The 16,429-nt window shown below is 45.8% G+C and overlaps 1 protein-coding gene across 1 annotated transcript in view; it reads left to right on the top strand.

Annotated features, from left to right (window-relative positions):
* CDH3 (cadherin 3) overlaps positions 1–14,882 on the top strand; it is a 47,096-nt gene extending 32,214 nt beyond the window's left edge. The window contains 13 exon segments of the mRNA XM_020989094.2: positions 567–722; positions 1,526–1,670; positions 2,491–2,663; positions 4,439–4,567; positions 5,998–6,183; positions 7,523–7,767; positions 8,916–9,061; positions 9,566–9,790; positions 10,702–10,908; positions 11,580–11,710; positions 12,155–12,301; positions 14,076–14,156; positions 14,158–14,882. Of these exon segments, the coding sequence (XP_020844753.1) occupies positions 567–722; positions 1,526–1,670; positions 2,491–2,663; positions 4,439–4,567; positions 5,998–6,183; positions 7,523–7,767; positions 8,916–9,061; positions 9,566–9,790; positions 10,702–10,908; positions 11,580–11,710; positions 12,155–12,301; positions 14,076–14,156; positions 14,158–14,286 (2,100 nt within the window). The 3' untranslated portion in view covers positions 14,287–14,882.
* Positions 14,883–16,429: the final 1,547 nt, after the last annotated feature.

The following is a 16,429-nucleotide window of genomic DNA, read 5'->3' as shown; positions in this document are numbered from 1 at the left end:
GTATAGGTGGGAAATAGCCTATATGTAAGTTAAAGGGATTTTGGAGGGGAAAGGGAGGAGGAGCCCTGACTGAAAAACAAAACAAACCGTAAGGTGTGGTCTTCTTTAGTGGAAGGAATTCCCACACAGTGAATTTTCTTCCCTGACAGAAGTCACCCGACCTTGTAGTATTTGAATATTATTCCTGCTGCTCATATTTTATAAATGGGGAAACTCAAGTGTGTGTAGTTAAGTGACACAGTCAGCCAGTGGGAGAACTGGCTTTAGAACCCAAGATACTTTTATTCCTAATTCAGTGACCCCCAAACCATCATTTTTTAGGTGCATGATTTCTGGTGCTTGAGCTACAGCTCCTGGAGTCACTTCTGAGCTGTTTCTGCTTAGTTTCTATCCTGGCTTTAACACTTGCTAGGTATATGACTGCCATTAAGTTGCGATGGCTTTCTTAGCCTCAGTTTTCTCATTTTAAAATGGGCACAATAATACTCACTTGGTAAACCTCTCAGTGCCATGTCAATGGGAGTTGTGACTCTCCTGCCCTTCCCCCACTTCTCTTTTGCTTCCAGCTCAAATCCAACAAGGACAAAGCTACCAAGATCTTCTACAGCATCACAGGACCAGGGGCCGATAGCCCCCCTGAAGGGGTCTTCACCATTGAGAAGGAGACAGGATGGTTGCTGGTGAACCAGCCACTGGACCGGGAGAAAATCGCCAAGTATGAGGTAGGTTACCTGGTTGACCTAAAAAAAAAAAAGAAAAAGAAAATGTTCCACCTGGAGAAATGGAAATGAAAAGCATACTGAATGGGGGCTGCTTGGAATCTATGACCTGGACCTGAGAGCTGATTTCCAGCTAAACTTCCCTACCTGGCCTGCTGCCAGTACATGGTATTTCATCTCTTAACCTCATGTCTTTGCTTATGCTGTTCTCCATGCATGCAATACCTTAGTTCCTCATGTCTGCTTTCAGGTCTCAGTTCACATGCAGCTTCTACATGAGGCCTTCCCAATTGTTATCGATCTTCCTGGTCCCTACCAGTAATCACTTCGCATTTACTATTTACATTTATTTTTTGAATTTTTCATGTGTTGTATACCTCCCACCCCCTGAAAAATCATAAAATCCTTGAGAGCAAAGAGTACTTTCTTCTATCTGTAGGATAGAGCAAATGATCGATAAATACTTGTAATGAACTTACTACAATTTCAGTCTTAGGATTAGAACAGCAATTCTCCAATTTTTTAGTGTTAGAACCGAACCCCTTTTACACTCTTAAAAATTATGGAGAACTCCCCTCCCACAAAGAGCTTTTATTTTTGTGGGTTATATCTGTAAATGTTGACTATTTTAGAAATTAAAAGTCTTAGTAGTATTATGAAAATAGTTTTGACCTTACAGACCCCCCTCAAAGGGTCTCAGGAGCTCCTATTCCTGAACCACACTTTGAAGACCACTAGCTTCAAGAATGGGAAAGCACCGTTATTTTCCAGAAGAGGAAGTGACATTGTATCTTCTTTCCCCACAGCTGTATGGACATGCAGTGTCTGAGAATGGCGCCTCCGTGGAAGAGCCCATGAACATCTCTATTGTCGTGATTGACCAGAATGACAACAAGCCTCAGTTCACCCAGGAGGTCTTTAGGGGGAGCGTCACTGAAGGAGCCATGCCCGGTAAGGGAGAGAAGGGGAGAGAATCAGAAACATACCCTTGATCTAACAAGTTAGTGCCACTGATTGGAACTGTATTCCCTGCCTAGAGATAGGGAGCCAGGGGAGGTGGTAATCAGAAGCAAACACTTCTGAGGAGGGACAGGGTTGAAAGAGAGAATAGAATAAATGGGAGGGCTGGATAGGATTAAGGGAAATATAGGTTAGTTTTTCACAATATTATTACTATGGAAGTGTTTTGCATGACTACACATGTATAACCTGTATCAAGTTGCTTGCCTTCTCAGTGAGAGTAGGTGGGGAGGGAGGAAGGGAGAGAATTTGGAAACCAAAGTTTTAAAAACAAATGTTAAAAATTGTTTTCACTTGCAACTGGGAAATAAGATATATGGGCAATGGGGTGTAGAAATCTATCCTGCCTTACAGGAAAATAGAAAGGGAAGGAGATAAGAGAAGGGGGGGGTGTGATAGAAGGGAGGGCAGATTAAAGGAAGGGGTATTCAGAATGCATGCCATCTTGGGGTGGGGGAGGGGCGAGATGGGGAGAAAATTTGGAACTCAAAATCTTGTGGAAGTGAATGTGAAAATTGGAAAGTGGAAGAGAAAAATAAAAATTAATTAATGTTTAATATTAAAAAAGAAAAAAGAAAGAAATAGGGAGCTGGGAGTAGGTGAAAGGATCCAGGGGACAGAAATTTGTCCATAGTAGTCTATTCTCTCCTCCATCTTTGTTCCCACCCCCAGTTCAATAATTTATTAGCCTAGGAAATGAAGTCGCCCCGAGCAAAGGCGGCATCAGAGCCCGCTTCTCTTTCTCCCCCAGGTACCTCTGTGATGCAGGTATCAGCCACAGATGCAGACGATCCCATCACCCACAATGGAGCAGTCGCTTACTTCATCCTGGACCAGAATCCCAAGGAGCCTCATGACCACATGTTCACCATCCATCGAGAGACTGGGGCCATTAGTGTGATTGCCAGTGGCTTGGACAGAGAGGTCAGTCACCATGGTGGCTCTGGACCCTTAAGCTCATCAACCTTTCTCCTGAAGAAACTCGGCCCACCGACCTAGAAGTACATTGACTTTCCTGCTGGAGAATGAGGATGTTTATGCCATTACGTAGTGTTTCCCAAATTCTCTGGGCCCTCAGTTGGTAGGATATAAACTTTCTAGGGAAAATGGAGGTTACTTAACATAGCCCCCTGCTGGCCTAATTAGTGGGTTGCTAAATGAGCCCTCCAGAACTTTGGAAGAGGAAGCTGTGAAATGAATGGGTATGGTATTTTCTCCTTAGCCTTTCTAACCCCCACCCCCATATCACACCTCAATTCACAGATTTGTCCCAAATGATTGACTAGATGTGCAGTTATTCCTTCAACATCACGATGGGGTTTCAATATATCGCAGGTCAGCATAAGAAATTAAATGAGAGTTTTCTGGGAGTTTGACAGAAGCTGTAGACAACACAAAAGGTTTAGAAACTCAGAAATGCGTAAAATATATGTATAGTGTTGTATAATATCAACACTCCATGAAAGAAAAAGAAAAAAATTCGGACTTCTTTTTTGGCAAGAAGGGGGGGCCAAAAAAGTTTTGTGCAGATTTTCCATGTCACGGGTATACTGCACCCCTAAACCCCAGCAATGTGGAAGGGATAATGAATTACTCTTAAGAATACTATTGCCCTTCTGTCTCCCAAGACTGTAGTTTAGACTGGAAACCAATTGTCAATCTGTCTTCAGAGCGGGTCCAGAATGAACTGTTTCTATACCCAGGTCAGCCCTTGTTCAGAGGGGAAGAGAAGTCATGAGAACAACTCTCTTGGTAGGGTATGAAGGATATGACCACAAGGAACAGGATTTGGGAAAAGAGAGTGATGGGGAGGGGTAGTAAGTTTATATCCCTGTTCTGGGTTTGGCCCAGCCCAGGGGAGGACATAAGGAGAGAAATGAGAGGGTGAGCCCTTGGGGGTACTTGTATTTTTTCCTACAAAAAAAGCCAAATCCAAGTTCCCTAGAGGGATGGTGGGGTGATAACTAGACAAGCTCTGGTGGTACAGCGTAGGGCTGAGAAGGGACCCTAGCATGGTGGAAAGAGCACAGGATTTGGGATCAGGACCTGGGTTTGAATCCTGGATCTGCCTCTTAATACGCATGTGACCTCAGGCAAGTCAAGTCAATGAGTCTTTATTAAGTATCTACTATATACCAGGCACCATGCTAGGTGCCGGAGATACAAAGAAAGGCAAAAGACAATTCCTGCCCTCAAAGAGCTCCCCATCTAATGTGGGAGATGATGTGCAAACAACTTTGTACAAATGTGATAGATACAAAGTAAATTGGCAACATAATCAAGAGAGGGAAGGCACTAGTATTAAGGGTGTTGAGAAAGGCTTCTTGTAGATGGTGGGATTTTGGCTGAGCTTGAAGGAAGTCAGGGGAGCCAGGAGGGCAGAGATGGGGTGCGTGGGAGACAGTACCAAGTATGGGGCACAGCCAGAGAAAATGGTAATAGTAGTCAGGAGATGGAGCGTCTTATTTAAAGAACAGCAAAGAGGCGAATGTCACTGGATGGCAGAATACATGGGCAGCAATAAGAGGAAGGGCAAATCACTTCACCTCTGTGCGTCTCAGTTTCCAAATGTGTCAACTGGGGGGTTGGACTTGGTGTTCTGTCAGGCTCTTCCCCAGCTCTCAATCTAAGCCCTGTAAGAGTTTCCTCCACTACAGCTGGAATTGGGCTCTTTACTCTCCTCTTTTCTCCTTCGACAGAGGGTGGCCCAGTACACACTGACCATCCAGGCTGCGGACATGGAAGGAGAAGGCCTCGCTACTACAGCATCAGCCGTGGTGGAGATTTCGGATGCTAATGATAACGCGCCTGTGTTTGACCCCCAAAAGGTAACATCCTTCTTCCTTACCAGGAAGGGGAGGATTGAAATTTTCCAAACCAGCCCCGTTCTGGTGCACAGTTCTGGAATCATGATGTCAATATATTAGGCAATGCAGTCTAGTCTCTGGAAGGGAGCCCTTCATTGGGAGCCTTAGGGCCTGAGTTTGCACCCCTAAGTCTGCTATTTATGACCAGTGTGACATTGGACAGATCACTTCTCCTCTCTTAGAGCTTCATTTTCCTCATTTGTAAAAGGAAGGACTCAGACTTAATGACCACTAATATCAATCCTAGAAGTGACACCTATGACCTTCCTATGATTCATTCTGAGCCAAGGTCCTTGGAGCTCCTGACTCCTTCACTGGACTCCTCTTGGACCTCAAGGTGGCACATGGTCATGGATCGAGTGTATGGGCTTAGAGTCAGGAAGACCTCTGTTCAAAATCCTGCCTCAGACATTTCCTATTCGTGTGACCTTGGACAAGTCACCTAACCTCTGCCTCAGTGTTTTCTGTAAAATAAAGGGTTTGGTCTTAATGGCTTCTAAGTTTCCTCCCATTTCTATGCCTATGATCCTGATGCCAGGGGGATGTCATACCAGCCCTTCATTCTCAACTCCTACCCCCACCACCCTTTTGTCTTGTACTTTGGGCCTCAGCTGGGGTGGGTAGGAGAGGCCACAGCTGACCAGAGAGCAGGCCTTAAGCTCCCAAGAGTAGGCACAGAAGGCTGTTGGCATTCTGAACCAATGATCCTCCTACCATATGGGTATCTGTATCTCAGGAGGCTTTTGGCGTCCTAGACCAATGGCCCTTGTCCTATATGAATATCTATATCCCAGGAAGCTCTTGGTGTCCCAGACCAATGACCTTCCTACCATATGGGTATCTACATCCCGGGAGGCTCTTGGTGATCTGGACCAATGACCCTCCTACCATATGGGTATCTATATTCCAGGAGGTTCTTGGTGATCTGGACCAATGACCCTCCTACCATATGGGTATCTATATCCCAGGCAGCTCTTGGTGACCTGGACCAATAACCCTCCTACCATATGGGTATCTGTATCCCAGGAAGCTGTTGGTGATCTGAATCAGTGACTCTCCTACCATATGGGTATCTGTAGCTCAGGAAGCTCTTGGTGTCCTGGACCAGTGACCCTCTTACCATGTGAATATTTATATCCCAGAAGCTCTTGGTTGTCTGATTCAATGACCCTCCTACCACATGAGGTATCTTTATCCCCTCAGGAATTCAGGTCATTTGTAGCTCCTTCCTGATGTGGCAGAGGCACAAGGCTCAAGAGATTGGGATCAGGACAAGAGAAGTGGCTTCCTTGGGGAATGGGGAGTGGTGGGGGGTGGAAGCCACCCTTGGTTCCTCAAGGTAGGTGGTCAGTCTGGGTCTAAAGCTAATCCAAACTCCTTGCTCTTGGCAGTATATAGCTGAGGTGCCTGAGAACAAGGATGGGGTTGAAGTTCAAAGGTTGAATGTGACAGACCTGGATGCTCCCAATACACCAGCATGGAGAGCCATTTACCAGATCACCCAAGGAGACGAGGGGGGCCACTTCGCCATAACTACAGACCCAGAGAACAACCAAGGCATCTTAACAACCAAGAAGGTAAGCGTGCCTGGTGTGGAGCAGCCAAGGGTAGAAGTCCTTTTCCCCCCATAAGCCAGGAGAACCTGTCCTCACACCATTCACCAAGGAGTGTGGTTTTTAGATATTTTTCTGGTGCTTTACAAAAAAATCTCTGGATAACCCAGAGAAAGAACTGTGGAATTGAAATGCAGATGGAAGCAGACTATTTGCTCTCCTTTTCCTTTGTTGTTTTGTTTTATTGCTTCATTCTTGTGGTTCCTCCCATTAGTTTTAATTGTTCTTTACATCATGACTAATGTGAAAATATGCTTAATATGAATGCATAAATAGAGCCTATATCATGTTGCGTGCCATCTTGGGGGAGGCAGGGAAGGGAGAGGGAGGGGGAGAAAATTTAAAACTCAAAATCTTATGGAAGTGAATGTTGACAACTAAAAATAAATTAGCTATTTTTAAAAAATCTCTGGACTAGATATAAACACACTTCCCTTCTTTTCCCCTCCTCTTCAGAGGTGAGGGCTTGTGGGTACAGAATATTGCAAATAGTGTAAGATTTTTTCTGTACTGGTTGGTTCTGCTGAATTTTTTTTTCTCTTCCACTTTGTGTGTGTGTGTGTATACATACATACATACATATATGTTAAAAGATATATTAGGGGCAGCTAGGTGGCATGGTGGATAGAGATCCGGCCTTGGAGTCAGGAGGACCGAGTTCAAATCCAGCCTTACTAGCTGTGTGACCCTGAGCAAGTTAATTAACCCCAGTTGCCTCACCCCAAAAAAAAACAGGGGGAAAAGATATATTATAAGGAATGGCTCTCTGAGGGGAGGAGAAAGAATTACAAGGGAAATGTAGGAGAGGTAAAAACAAAAAACATCAATAAAAATCTATTCTAAAGAAAAATCTCTTGACTGATATATTAGAAAAGTGATATAAAAATAAAATAAAATAAAATGAAAACTCATAAATTCCTTCAAAGTAAGGTTCCTTTCATTTTTCTATTGTATGCCTGGTGCTAGGAATCTGTACCCAGCCCATAATGGGTACTTAATAAATGTATGTAGAATCAAAAACAGTAATTGTCTGGACTAGTAGTTCTCTGTCTAGTCTGTGAGTACCTTACGTGTGTTACCCCGAGGGAGAATCATGGGTCCTTTGGGGAGCAAAGGAAGAGAATCAGCAGGGGCCTCCAGGGTCCAGTGGTCCTAAATATGAAATTGCTCCCCCCCCCCCACAACCATAGAGCAATGGTTGTACTTGACCGTGACCTTGTTCCCCTTGACAAAGTCCTGGCAGAAGCAAGAAATAGCAGAGGTTACCTTCCTCAGGATGAGGACCTTTGGCTTCTCCCCTCAGGGCTTGGACTTCGAGACCAAGAACCAGTTCACTCTTCATGTCGTGGTGTCCAATGAGGCTCCTTTCGTGGTGAAGCTGCCCACGTCCACAGCCACAGTCACGGTGCACGTGGTGGATGTGAATGAAGCGCCCACCTTCCTCCCACCCTCTAAAGTCGTGGACATCTATGAGGGTGTGCGCGTGGGGGAAAAGATCTGCACCTACGCTGCCCAGGACCCTGACAGACAGCAAAATCAGAAGCTCAGGTACCCCAGAATTACCCGTGGCCCAGAGCCAGGTGCTGGCAGCTTCCACCCGGTCCGAGAAGTACCCTCCAGCCCCATTCCTCGTGTTCCCAGCTCCTGCTGAAGAAGGGGATGGAATGTTCTAAGCATCCCTGTTGGAAGCCCTTCACACCCTGGCCCCAACCTAACTTTCCTGCTTCTTTCCCATCACTCTCCCTTTTACACATTATGTTCTAGCCAGATTGGTTTACTTGCTGGTCCCTGTACACAAGGCACCTAATAATGCCTTTTCCTTCATTTATTCATTCATGACATTCTGTATGCCTTTGCACACACTGTCCCCACATCCAGAATTCTTTGTCATCTCTACCTCCTGGAATCCTTAGGTCCACGTAAGGCTCAAATCCTATTTGTCTGATTTCCCCCATCTCCGCTTTCTTTTTTTCCCCCTTTGTGATTTAATTGGTGCACAAAATCCTGCCAGTGCATTCAGATCACCAATTTATAATCTTGAGAGTGGCCTGAGGACACTCAGGAAGTTAAGTGATGGGCCCAGGATCACACAGCCAGTATGTGTCAGAGATAGGATTTGAGCCCTGGTCTTCCTGACCCTGAGGCTAAGTGTCTGCCCACTTGTGGAATTTTGTATTTACCTATTTTTGTACTTATTTGTCTTCTTCCTCCCCAGCCCTCACTGAGGGCTGGCACTGTTGAACATTTTTAGTTTTTTAACTCCAATTCACTGTTTGGCACATAGTAAATGCTTAATTAGAGCATAATGCCCATTAGATTTTAAGCTCCTTGAGGGCAGGGGCTATTTTTGCCTTTCTTTATAACACTAAAGCTTAACACAGTGCCTAGCCCTGGTGCTTAGTAAATGCTTGTTGACCTGACATACTAATGCTTGTTGAATGGAATAGAATTGAGCTGAATCAAATCCCTGAAGTAATTTTGCTTTTTTCTGTCCCCCACCACCACCCTTGGGGTTAGGTAGGGTAGAGCTGGGGCGGGGTATAACATTTGACAAGATTGAGGCTTTTGGTCTCTTTCCATTGGAGTTTCTAGGCCTGGCTAAGGTTCTTTCCCCGTTTTCACTCTCAAACAACCACGTAAGCTGAGCTGCCCTCCAGGAATATTCTCTGACCTACTGTTATGCTTTCATTTCCCAGCTATCAAATTATGAGTGACCCTGCAGAGTGGCTAATGATTCATCCAGAGAGTGGAGAGATCACCTCCAAGGGCCTCCTAGACAGGGAAAACGAGCAGTTTGTCACCAATAATACCTATATGGTCATAGTCCTGGCCACTGATAATGGTAAGAATTCCCAGCCATATAAATAGAATTCTCTCTCCCTCTCCTTATTTCTCTCAAATAGGCATGTGGTGAGAAAATGCTGAATCTCAATCAGTAAACAATTTTCAATGATCACTTCAATGTCTGTTCATAAATGACCGTAGTCAAAGATTATTGAGGGTTTCTAAGGTTGTATGGGGGTATGGAGGTGTGGCAGTTGGTTCTGCCGACATTAGCATGATCTTCTCCTTACTTATCATCCCAGCATCCTGGGTAGGGTTATCTCCTCACCTTATAAGTGCTGGAGTAATGATAGGAGGGTACTTGAGGAACTGAGAGATGCCAATGCAAGTTGGTGGGGAGGGATGGGGAGAGATGTTCCTCTAGCCTGGAGCTTCTTCGGGATGCCAGAGCCCAAACCCAGAAACTCAACCCGCTATTGAACCAAGTCGCAAGGTGAATTGGCTCCCAGGCATAGAATGTTAAAAGTCACTCATGTGTATGGGGGGGGGGGATTTTAACCAGGAAATCCTTCTGCCACCGGCACTGGCACCCTCTTGCTGACCCTCCTGGATGTGAATGACCACGGGCCCATCCCGGAGCCTCGCCAAATTACCATCTGCAACCAAAATACTGTGCCCCAGGTGCTCAACATCACGGACAAGGATCTGCCTCCCCATACCACCCCCTTCCGGGCCCAGCTCACTCATGATTCTGATATTTACTGGACTGCGGAAATGAATGAGAGAGGTACCTTAATGACCCTAAAAGGTGTTGGCACTGATGTTTTCAGGGAGGTCATATCCATCACTTGTACTGAGCTCACTCAGCCCCCAGAGCAGAGCATCATGATGCATTTTCCTCCCAGAAGAACCACTTTTCTACCTCTGAAACCTTGAGTTCGTCACTTGCCTTGAGTCTCTGCATCTTTAAAATGGGACTAATATTACTTGTGTTACCTTCACAGGGGTCTTATGAGTGGGAGATGAGGGAGTGCATGAAAGGTGCTTAGTGAATAGGAAATACTGCAGAAACGTTCCTTATCCCTATCCCTACCCCACATCTTAGAGTTACAAGGGATGTCATAGACCATCTGGTCCAACCTATACCTGCACACAAAAATCTCTGTAGCGTCCTTGACAAATGGCCCATCATCTTTTGCTAGAAAACGCCCAGGGCATTAGAAGCCCTCATCTCCCCAGGTTGCCCCATTCCTTTTTTTTTTTTTTTGGATAGCTCTCTTCTCATTGGGAAGGAGTTTTTCTGGCTGTCAAGACAAGACTGCCATTTTGCACCTTGAATGCACTCACTGTTCCCCACCCACCTTTCGTAGTCCTCCCCTCTGGGGCCCAAGCACAGCAGGTGTAATTTATCTTCTACAAAACAGCTCTTTACATACTTGAAGACAGGGATCCTGCCTTCCTAATGTCACCCTCCACCCTCCAGGCTAAACATTCCCAGTTCTTTGAACCTGTCCTCATGTAGCAGGATCTTGAGGCCCCTCACCGTCCTGGTTGTCCTTCCCCTGGATGCCTCCCAGCTTCTTGTCACCCACACTTTGTGCATTTGTGTGTAGATATCTGAGGCTGTGAGTTTTCTCGTCTTGTCCATCCAAGTGAGGAGGATGGCCATCAATCAGTGAGCACAATGTCCATCTACAGGAGATGCTGTGGCCTTGTCGCTGAAGAAATTCCTCAAGAGCGATGATTATGATCTCCATCTTACTCTGTCTGACAACCACGGCAAAGACCAGCTGACTGTGATCAAGGCAAAAGTGTGTGACTGTGAGGGCCATGTGACCATCTGTCCAGGGGCCTGGAAGGGCAGCTTCTTCCTGCCTATCATGGGAATTGGCTTAGCCTTGCTGAGTGAGTGCTCACTATGTGCAGTCTCTTTGGGGGGAGTGGCTGAAAGTCTAGGAAGATTCTACATCCAAATCATATTAGTTTTTGCATGAGTTTTATACTTTTTATTAAATCAATCAACAAACATTTATTAAGCATCCACTATGTTCCAGGCTCTATACTAAGTGATGATTAAATATTGAATTATGGGGCAGCTAGGTGGCACAGTGGATAGAGCACCGGTCCTGAAGTCAGGAGGACCTGGGTTCAAATGCGACCTCAGACCAATCACTTGACACTTACTAGCTGTGTGGCCCTGGACAAGTCACTTAACCCCAATTGCCTAAAAAAGGGGGAAAAAAGAAATATTAATTTATGAGAGGCAGCCTTCAGAGCCTGAGAGCCCTGAGTTCAAGTCTTACCTCGGATGTCTGTTGGCTATATGACCCTGGGCAAGTCACTTGGTCTTCTAGCTGCCTATGTATCTACTTATCTGTTTTCTCATCTGTAAAATGGAGATAATAATAACTTGTTGTGAGGGCCATATGAGACCAACTGGTAAAGTGATTAGCACAGTGCCTGGCACATAGTAAATGCTATGTAAATGTTAGTTGCTATTGTCATCATCATTTATGATTATTATGATTACTGTTATCCTCAATGGGATTTGGAGTCATGTGCTCTCTTCCTTCCAGTCCTGGTGTTTGCCCTCATGTTGTTGATGAGAAGGAAGAGTAATTTGAAGGAGCCCCTCCTACTTCCCGAAGACGACACCCGGGACAACGTGTTCTACTATGGAGAGGAGGGGGGCGGTGAAGAGGACCAGGTTGGGGATTCTGATGTCTGGGGAATTGGGATTGGGGGAGGGGTCCTCCCTGCCTCAGCCCCCGCTTCCTCCCCCCCTATGACTCACTGCTGCAGTGACCCTCATCATGGCTTTTGAACATCTCTGGGGGTCTTTTCTTGTCAGGGAGGGGCTCCTGAATTCATTGGCTACCCCACCATAGAGATCATCCCCATATAACCCCAAAGGTAGTTCCCTTTGATCTCCTTATGATCTCTGCCAACCCCGAAGGTCAATTTTCTGGCCTCTCCTTGCCCATCCCAAGGTCCCCTCTGTCATGTATATGATGGAGATATGACCAGGGTTTCAGAAGTCCCAGACCCACCAATTGAGCTTCACTATGTAACCCAAACAGGCAGGTGGCAGAGTTTGTAGGTCTGGGATTCAAGGGTGGATGCCCATATTCATACGCTCTCTCCCCAAAAGGACTATGATATTACTCAGCTACATAGAGGCCTGGATGCCCGACCAGAGGTGATACTCAGGAATGATGTGGTACCCACCTTCATCCCTCCCCCGCTGTACCGGCCACGCCCAGCCAACCCAGATGAGATTGGCAATTTCATCATTGAGGTGAGGAAGAGCCTTATTCTACTTCCCCTAGGTTGCCCATCAGACGAATGTGGGGCTCCAGTTTCTCTTCTTTTTTTTTTTTTAAAAGATTGGTTATCTTATCTTTTATTTTTATATCCCCTACATTTCCCCATATGTCTCTTTCCCATCCCCCTCAACCCCCAGTCCCCCTCCCAGACAGAATCATCCCTTACCACAAAGAATTTTGAAAGGGGAGGGGGCCACATGTCAGCCAAGACCACCACTGTGTGCAGCATTCTACCCCTACAAAGGGAGGAGTCCTCCCTCCCTTTCAAAGGGACTTGTCTGTATCTGAAGCTATGTGACCCTTGCAGGCAGACACAGTGTGAAGAACCCAGCATCCTCTGCTGCTTGGCCAGCGTGATGAGACTTGTTTTCTGCCATTTCGCCTCAGCTCTAGCATGGGTCACTTAATAAGGAAAAAAGCTTAGTGATGGATGTGCTCAAGAGGACACAGCCTTGGGCCAGAGCCCCACGTGCCTCTGTTCTGATCCTGTGTTTGCTGTTGACTCTCATCTTCCTGGCACGATGGAAAGGCCAAGAGCCTGCCATCTCTGGGATGTTGGGCCTCTCTGCATCTCGGTTTCTTCATCTACAAAATGAGGCATTTTGGGCTAGGTGACTCTCGAGGTCACTTTTACATCTGTAGGATCTTTGCCACTCCAGTTTTCCAATTTTTGCAAAGTAGAGGCTTTCATTTTTGTTACATGGGGCAAGTAGGGAGCCAGGATGTCAAGGTGAGAAAATGGCCGGTCATCTGACCTTCCAAAAGAAAGTGGTTCACAAACTGTATGCTACTAGGAGGCAGGAGACCCAGGGGGAATGTGGACAGCCCTTGTCTCCAAGGTGCGCCTAACACCGCCACCTGTCTCATGACCTCAGCTTGGTTCCTGCCAAGTAACATCCTTTAGTCCCAACTCAACTGTACGCATACCTATGGGAGGAAAGAAAACAACAAATGTCATTTGAGACAAGGCTTTAAGGAGGCTTGAAAGCTTCGTCAGTCATCCTCTGTCTAAAGGGTAGCTTTCATTTGAACTTGTCCATGAAGGTAAAAGGAGATGGAGCATTCAGCTCCTCCCCAACTAAAAGCATTAATGGGGCTCTCTATTCTGACTGACGTTAGGAAGTCACTTTTCTCTGGCTCTTATCTTCTTCATCTGAGAGTCTCTCTCTCTCTCTCTGTCTCTGTCTCTGTCTCTCTCTGTCTCTCTCTCTCTCTCTCTCTCTCTCTCTCTTCTCTTTCCTGTCCTCTCATCTTCTGTCTTTCCTCTCTCTTTCCTCTCTTGTCTTCTCTCTCTCTCCCTCTCTCTTTCCTTTCCCTCTCTTTCTCTTTCCTCTCACCTTCTCTCTTTCCTCCCTCTTTCTTTCTATCTTTCCTCTCCTCTTCTCTCTGTCTCACCCCCTCCCTCCCCTATGTCTGTCTCCCCCCCACATATGTAATATATTACATATTATAATATTATGCCATCATAATATAACATATTATATCATATATAGCATATTTGTATTTGGTTACAGTTTGACTTTCTAGGTATCATAGGCACAATCGGTCTAGGAAGAGATGGGGAAAAACATTCTCCAGGCAATGGGTCAACAGCTTCTTAGGTCCCTCCTGCTCTAAACCCTAGGATGTTCCCTGGGGGTTGGTTTTGGTGGGGACTGGTGGAAAGCAGAGGGTGCCCTTGCAGTGCCCACTGTTGAGGTCAGTGCATTGGGCCCAATAACTTCCCAGATGCTCTGTGTTCTGCAGAACCTAAAGGCGGCCAACAGCGATCCCACGGCCCCACCCTATGACTCCCTGCTGGTGTTTGACTATGAAGGAAGTGGTTCAGGACGCAGCCTCCCTGAGCTCCCTCACATCTTCCAACTCAGACCAGAACCAGGATTACGACTATCTGAATGAATGGGGCAGTCGATTTAAGAAGCTGGCCGACATGTATGGTGGAGGGGAGGAAGACTAGCAGGGGCTTTCTTGCTCTGGACAGAACTCATTTCTTGTTCTGTGGACCCCACTCCTAGGAGCAGGTACCTGTACCTCAGAGATAAAGTGACTCCTCTGCCCTGACTGAGAGCAGACCTCAATGTGTCATTAGGCCTGAGATCATCTTTCAAGCCTAATGAATTTATCAAGAAAGTGACTTTTTCATGAGAGCCTTCCTCACTTAAATATCTGGCTGAATCTGATGGAAATTCAGTTTTGACCCAGGACAGCCTAGATCGCAGATCTGCTTCAACACAAAGAAGGAGAAATGGTGGCTTGGGCTGGGATTCTTCTTTGGGTCTGTAGATAATTGACATTCTGCCTATTAGAAATACCTGCCCTTGGTTGCCTCCTGGCCATTTATCCACTAGAAGTTGTCCCTCTCCTTTGTGTGGAAACGCAGCCAAACAGTCACCAGAGAGAGACAGGCGTCTCTAGTTCTTTCAGTTTCTTTCTGAGTCTGGAGGAAGGGGGATAGAGCCCAGAAGATGATGAAATCATCCCTACCAGATAGCCGCAGGAGGCTTTGTTTGTTTGTTTTTTCTCCAAGACAATGACAACATTTTTTATATAGAATGCCTATAGGTTACTTTTTGTTTTTTTTTTATATATATATGTGCGTGTATGTGTGTGTGAAGTAGGTGAAGTATCATGCTAAATGCTGACCATCGTGTAAACATACCAAGACTTTTTATTAAAGAAACTTAACAAAAGTGATAGGCGGAAGTAGAATCTTCTAAGGGGAACTTCTCTTTCTCTCTCTCTCCACTAAGTAGAGAAGGCCAGTGAGAGTCTAAGCAAGTGACTTTTTTTTTCCCTTGAAGGTCTGAGAGGGTCCTCTAGCCTTTAAGTGTTTGCAGAGCTTTGTTTACAAATGTTTACAAAGCACTTACCTCACTATAACCTGGGAGGGAGGTAATACTGCTTATCCCCCTTCTGTTTGCTATTCAGTGACCCTTGTGGACCACACTATTCATAGGTTTTCTTGGCAAAGATACTGGAGTGATTTGCCATTTCCTTCTCCAATAGATTAAGGCAAACAGGGTAAATTACTTGGCCAGGGTCACACAGTTACTAAGTTGTGGGAGATTGAATTTGAACTCTGGTCTTTCTGACTCTAGGCCCAGGGCTCTATCCACTGAGCCATCTAGCTGCCTCTATCCCCCTTCTACAGATAAGGAAACTGAGGCTTAGTTAAGAGACATGTTAATAAGGATTAGCCAAGACTCAAACCCAGGTTCCTTAACCTCTGTCTGGGTTTCTGTTAACTCATTGGTAAAATCAGGAGAAGGGTTGTTCAAGATGATAAAATTTAATAACTACTATTACCATGGATTTTTACAATACATTATCATTTTATCTGATCCTTACAGCAAGGAGTGGACCAGTAGGAATTCAAGGGACCTGGGTTCAAATCTTGATTCTGATGTTTTTCAGTGCCTTAGTCACCCTGGGGAAGTCACTTAGCATCCCTTAGCCATAGTTTTATTACTTGCAAAATGAAGCCTGAGCCTGCTGGCTTCCGAGATCCCTCTAGCTCTAAATCTATGGCTCTATGAACACCACGTGCTGTGACATTAGACACCATTGATTTTTACCTTTTCTATAGTTGCTCGGTGATGTGCAAAGCTAGTGGGTGTCTGTGGCAGGATTTGAATCCTGGCCTATAAGTCTATGCTGCCCCATTCACTTCTTGGCCTCTGAACCTCAGAAATTCACTGACTTAGGGATTTTTGGTTTTGTTTTGGAGGGAGTGGATGGGTGTTAGTTTGCAGTGGGAGGGGGTGGGAACATCTTTGGGGGGATCATGTTCTGGCTCTTTCAGCCTGAGGGTCTAGGGCTGCCCCCTACCCCCCTAATATATTCTTCCTGTGTCTACTCCACCACCTGTCTGCCTCTTGGTACCAGGGTATTCCTGATAAGACTCCACTCCTGGAAATCTCCCCCCCCCCCCAGGGCCTCTGATAAGATTAGGAAAGGATTAGGTGTCTTTTCTGAGGAGTTCTGGGGCTGCCACACAACAACAAAAGTCCGGGCCCTTTTCACACCTGCATCCCCTTATCTTGGGCTCTTCCCTCCACTTTCCACAAACCCAAGCAAAGGAAGAAACTTTATCTTCCCTT

The sequence above is a fragment of the Phascolarctos cinereus genome, unplaced genomic scaffold (assembly GCF_003287225.1).
Source record: "Phascolarctos cinereus isolate Bilbo 61053 unplaced genomic scaffold, phaCin_HiC Scaffold_2;HRSCAF=192, whole genome shotgun sequence".
NCBI classification, from domain to species: Eukaryota; Metazoa; Chordata; class Mammalia; order Diprotodontia; family Phascolarctidae; genus Phascolarctos; species Phascolarctos cinereus.
This window is presented reverse-complemented; position numbering and strand designations above follow the sequence as displayed.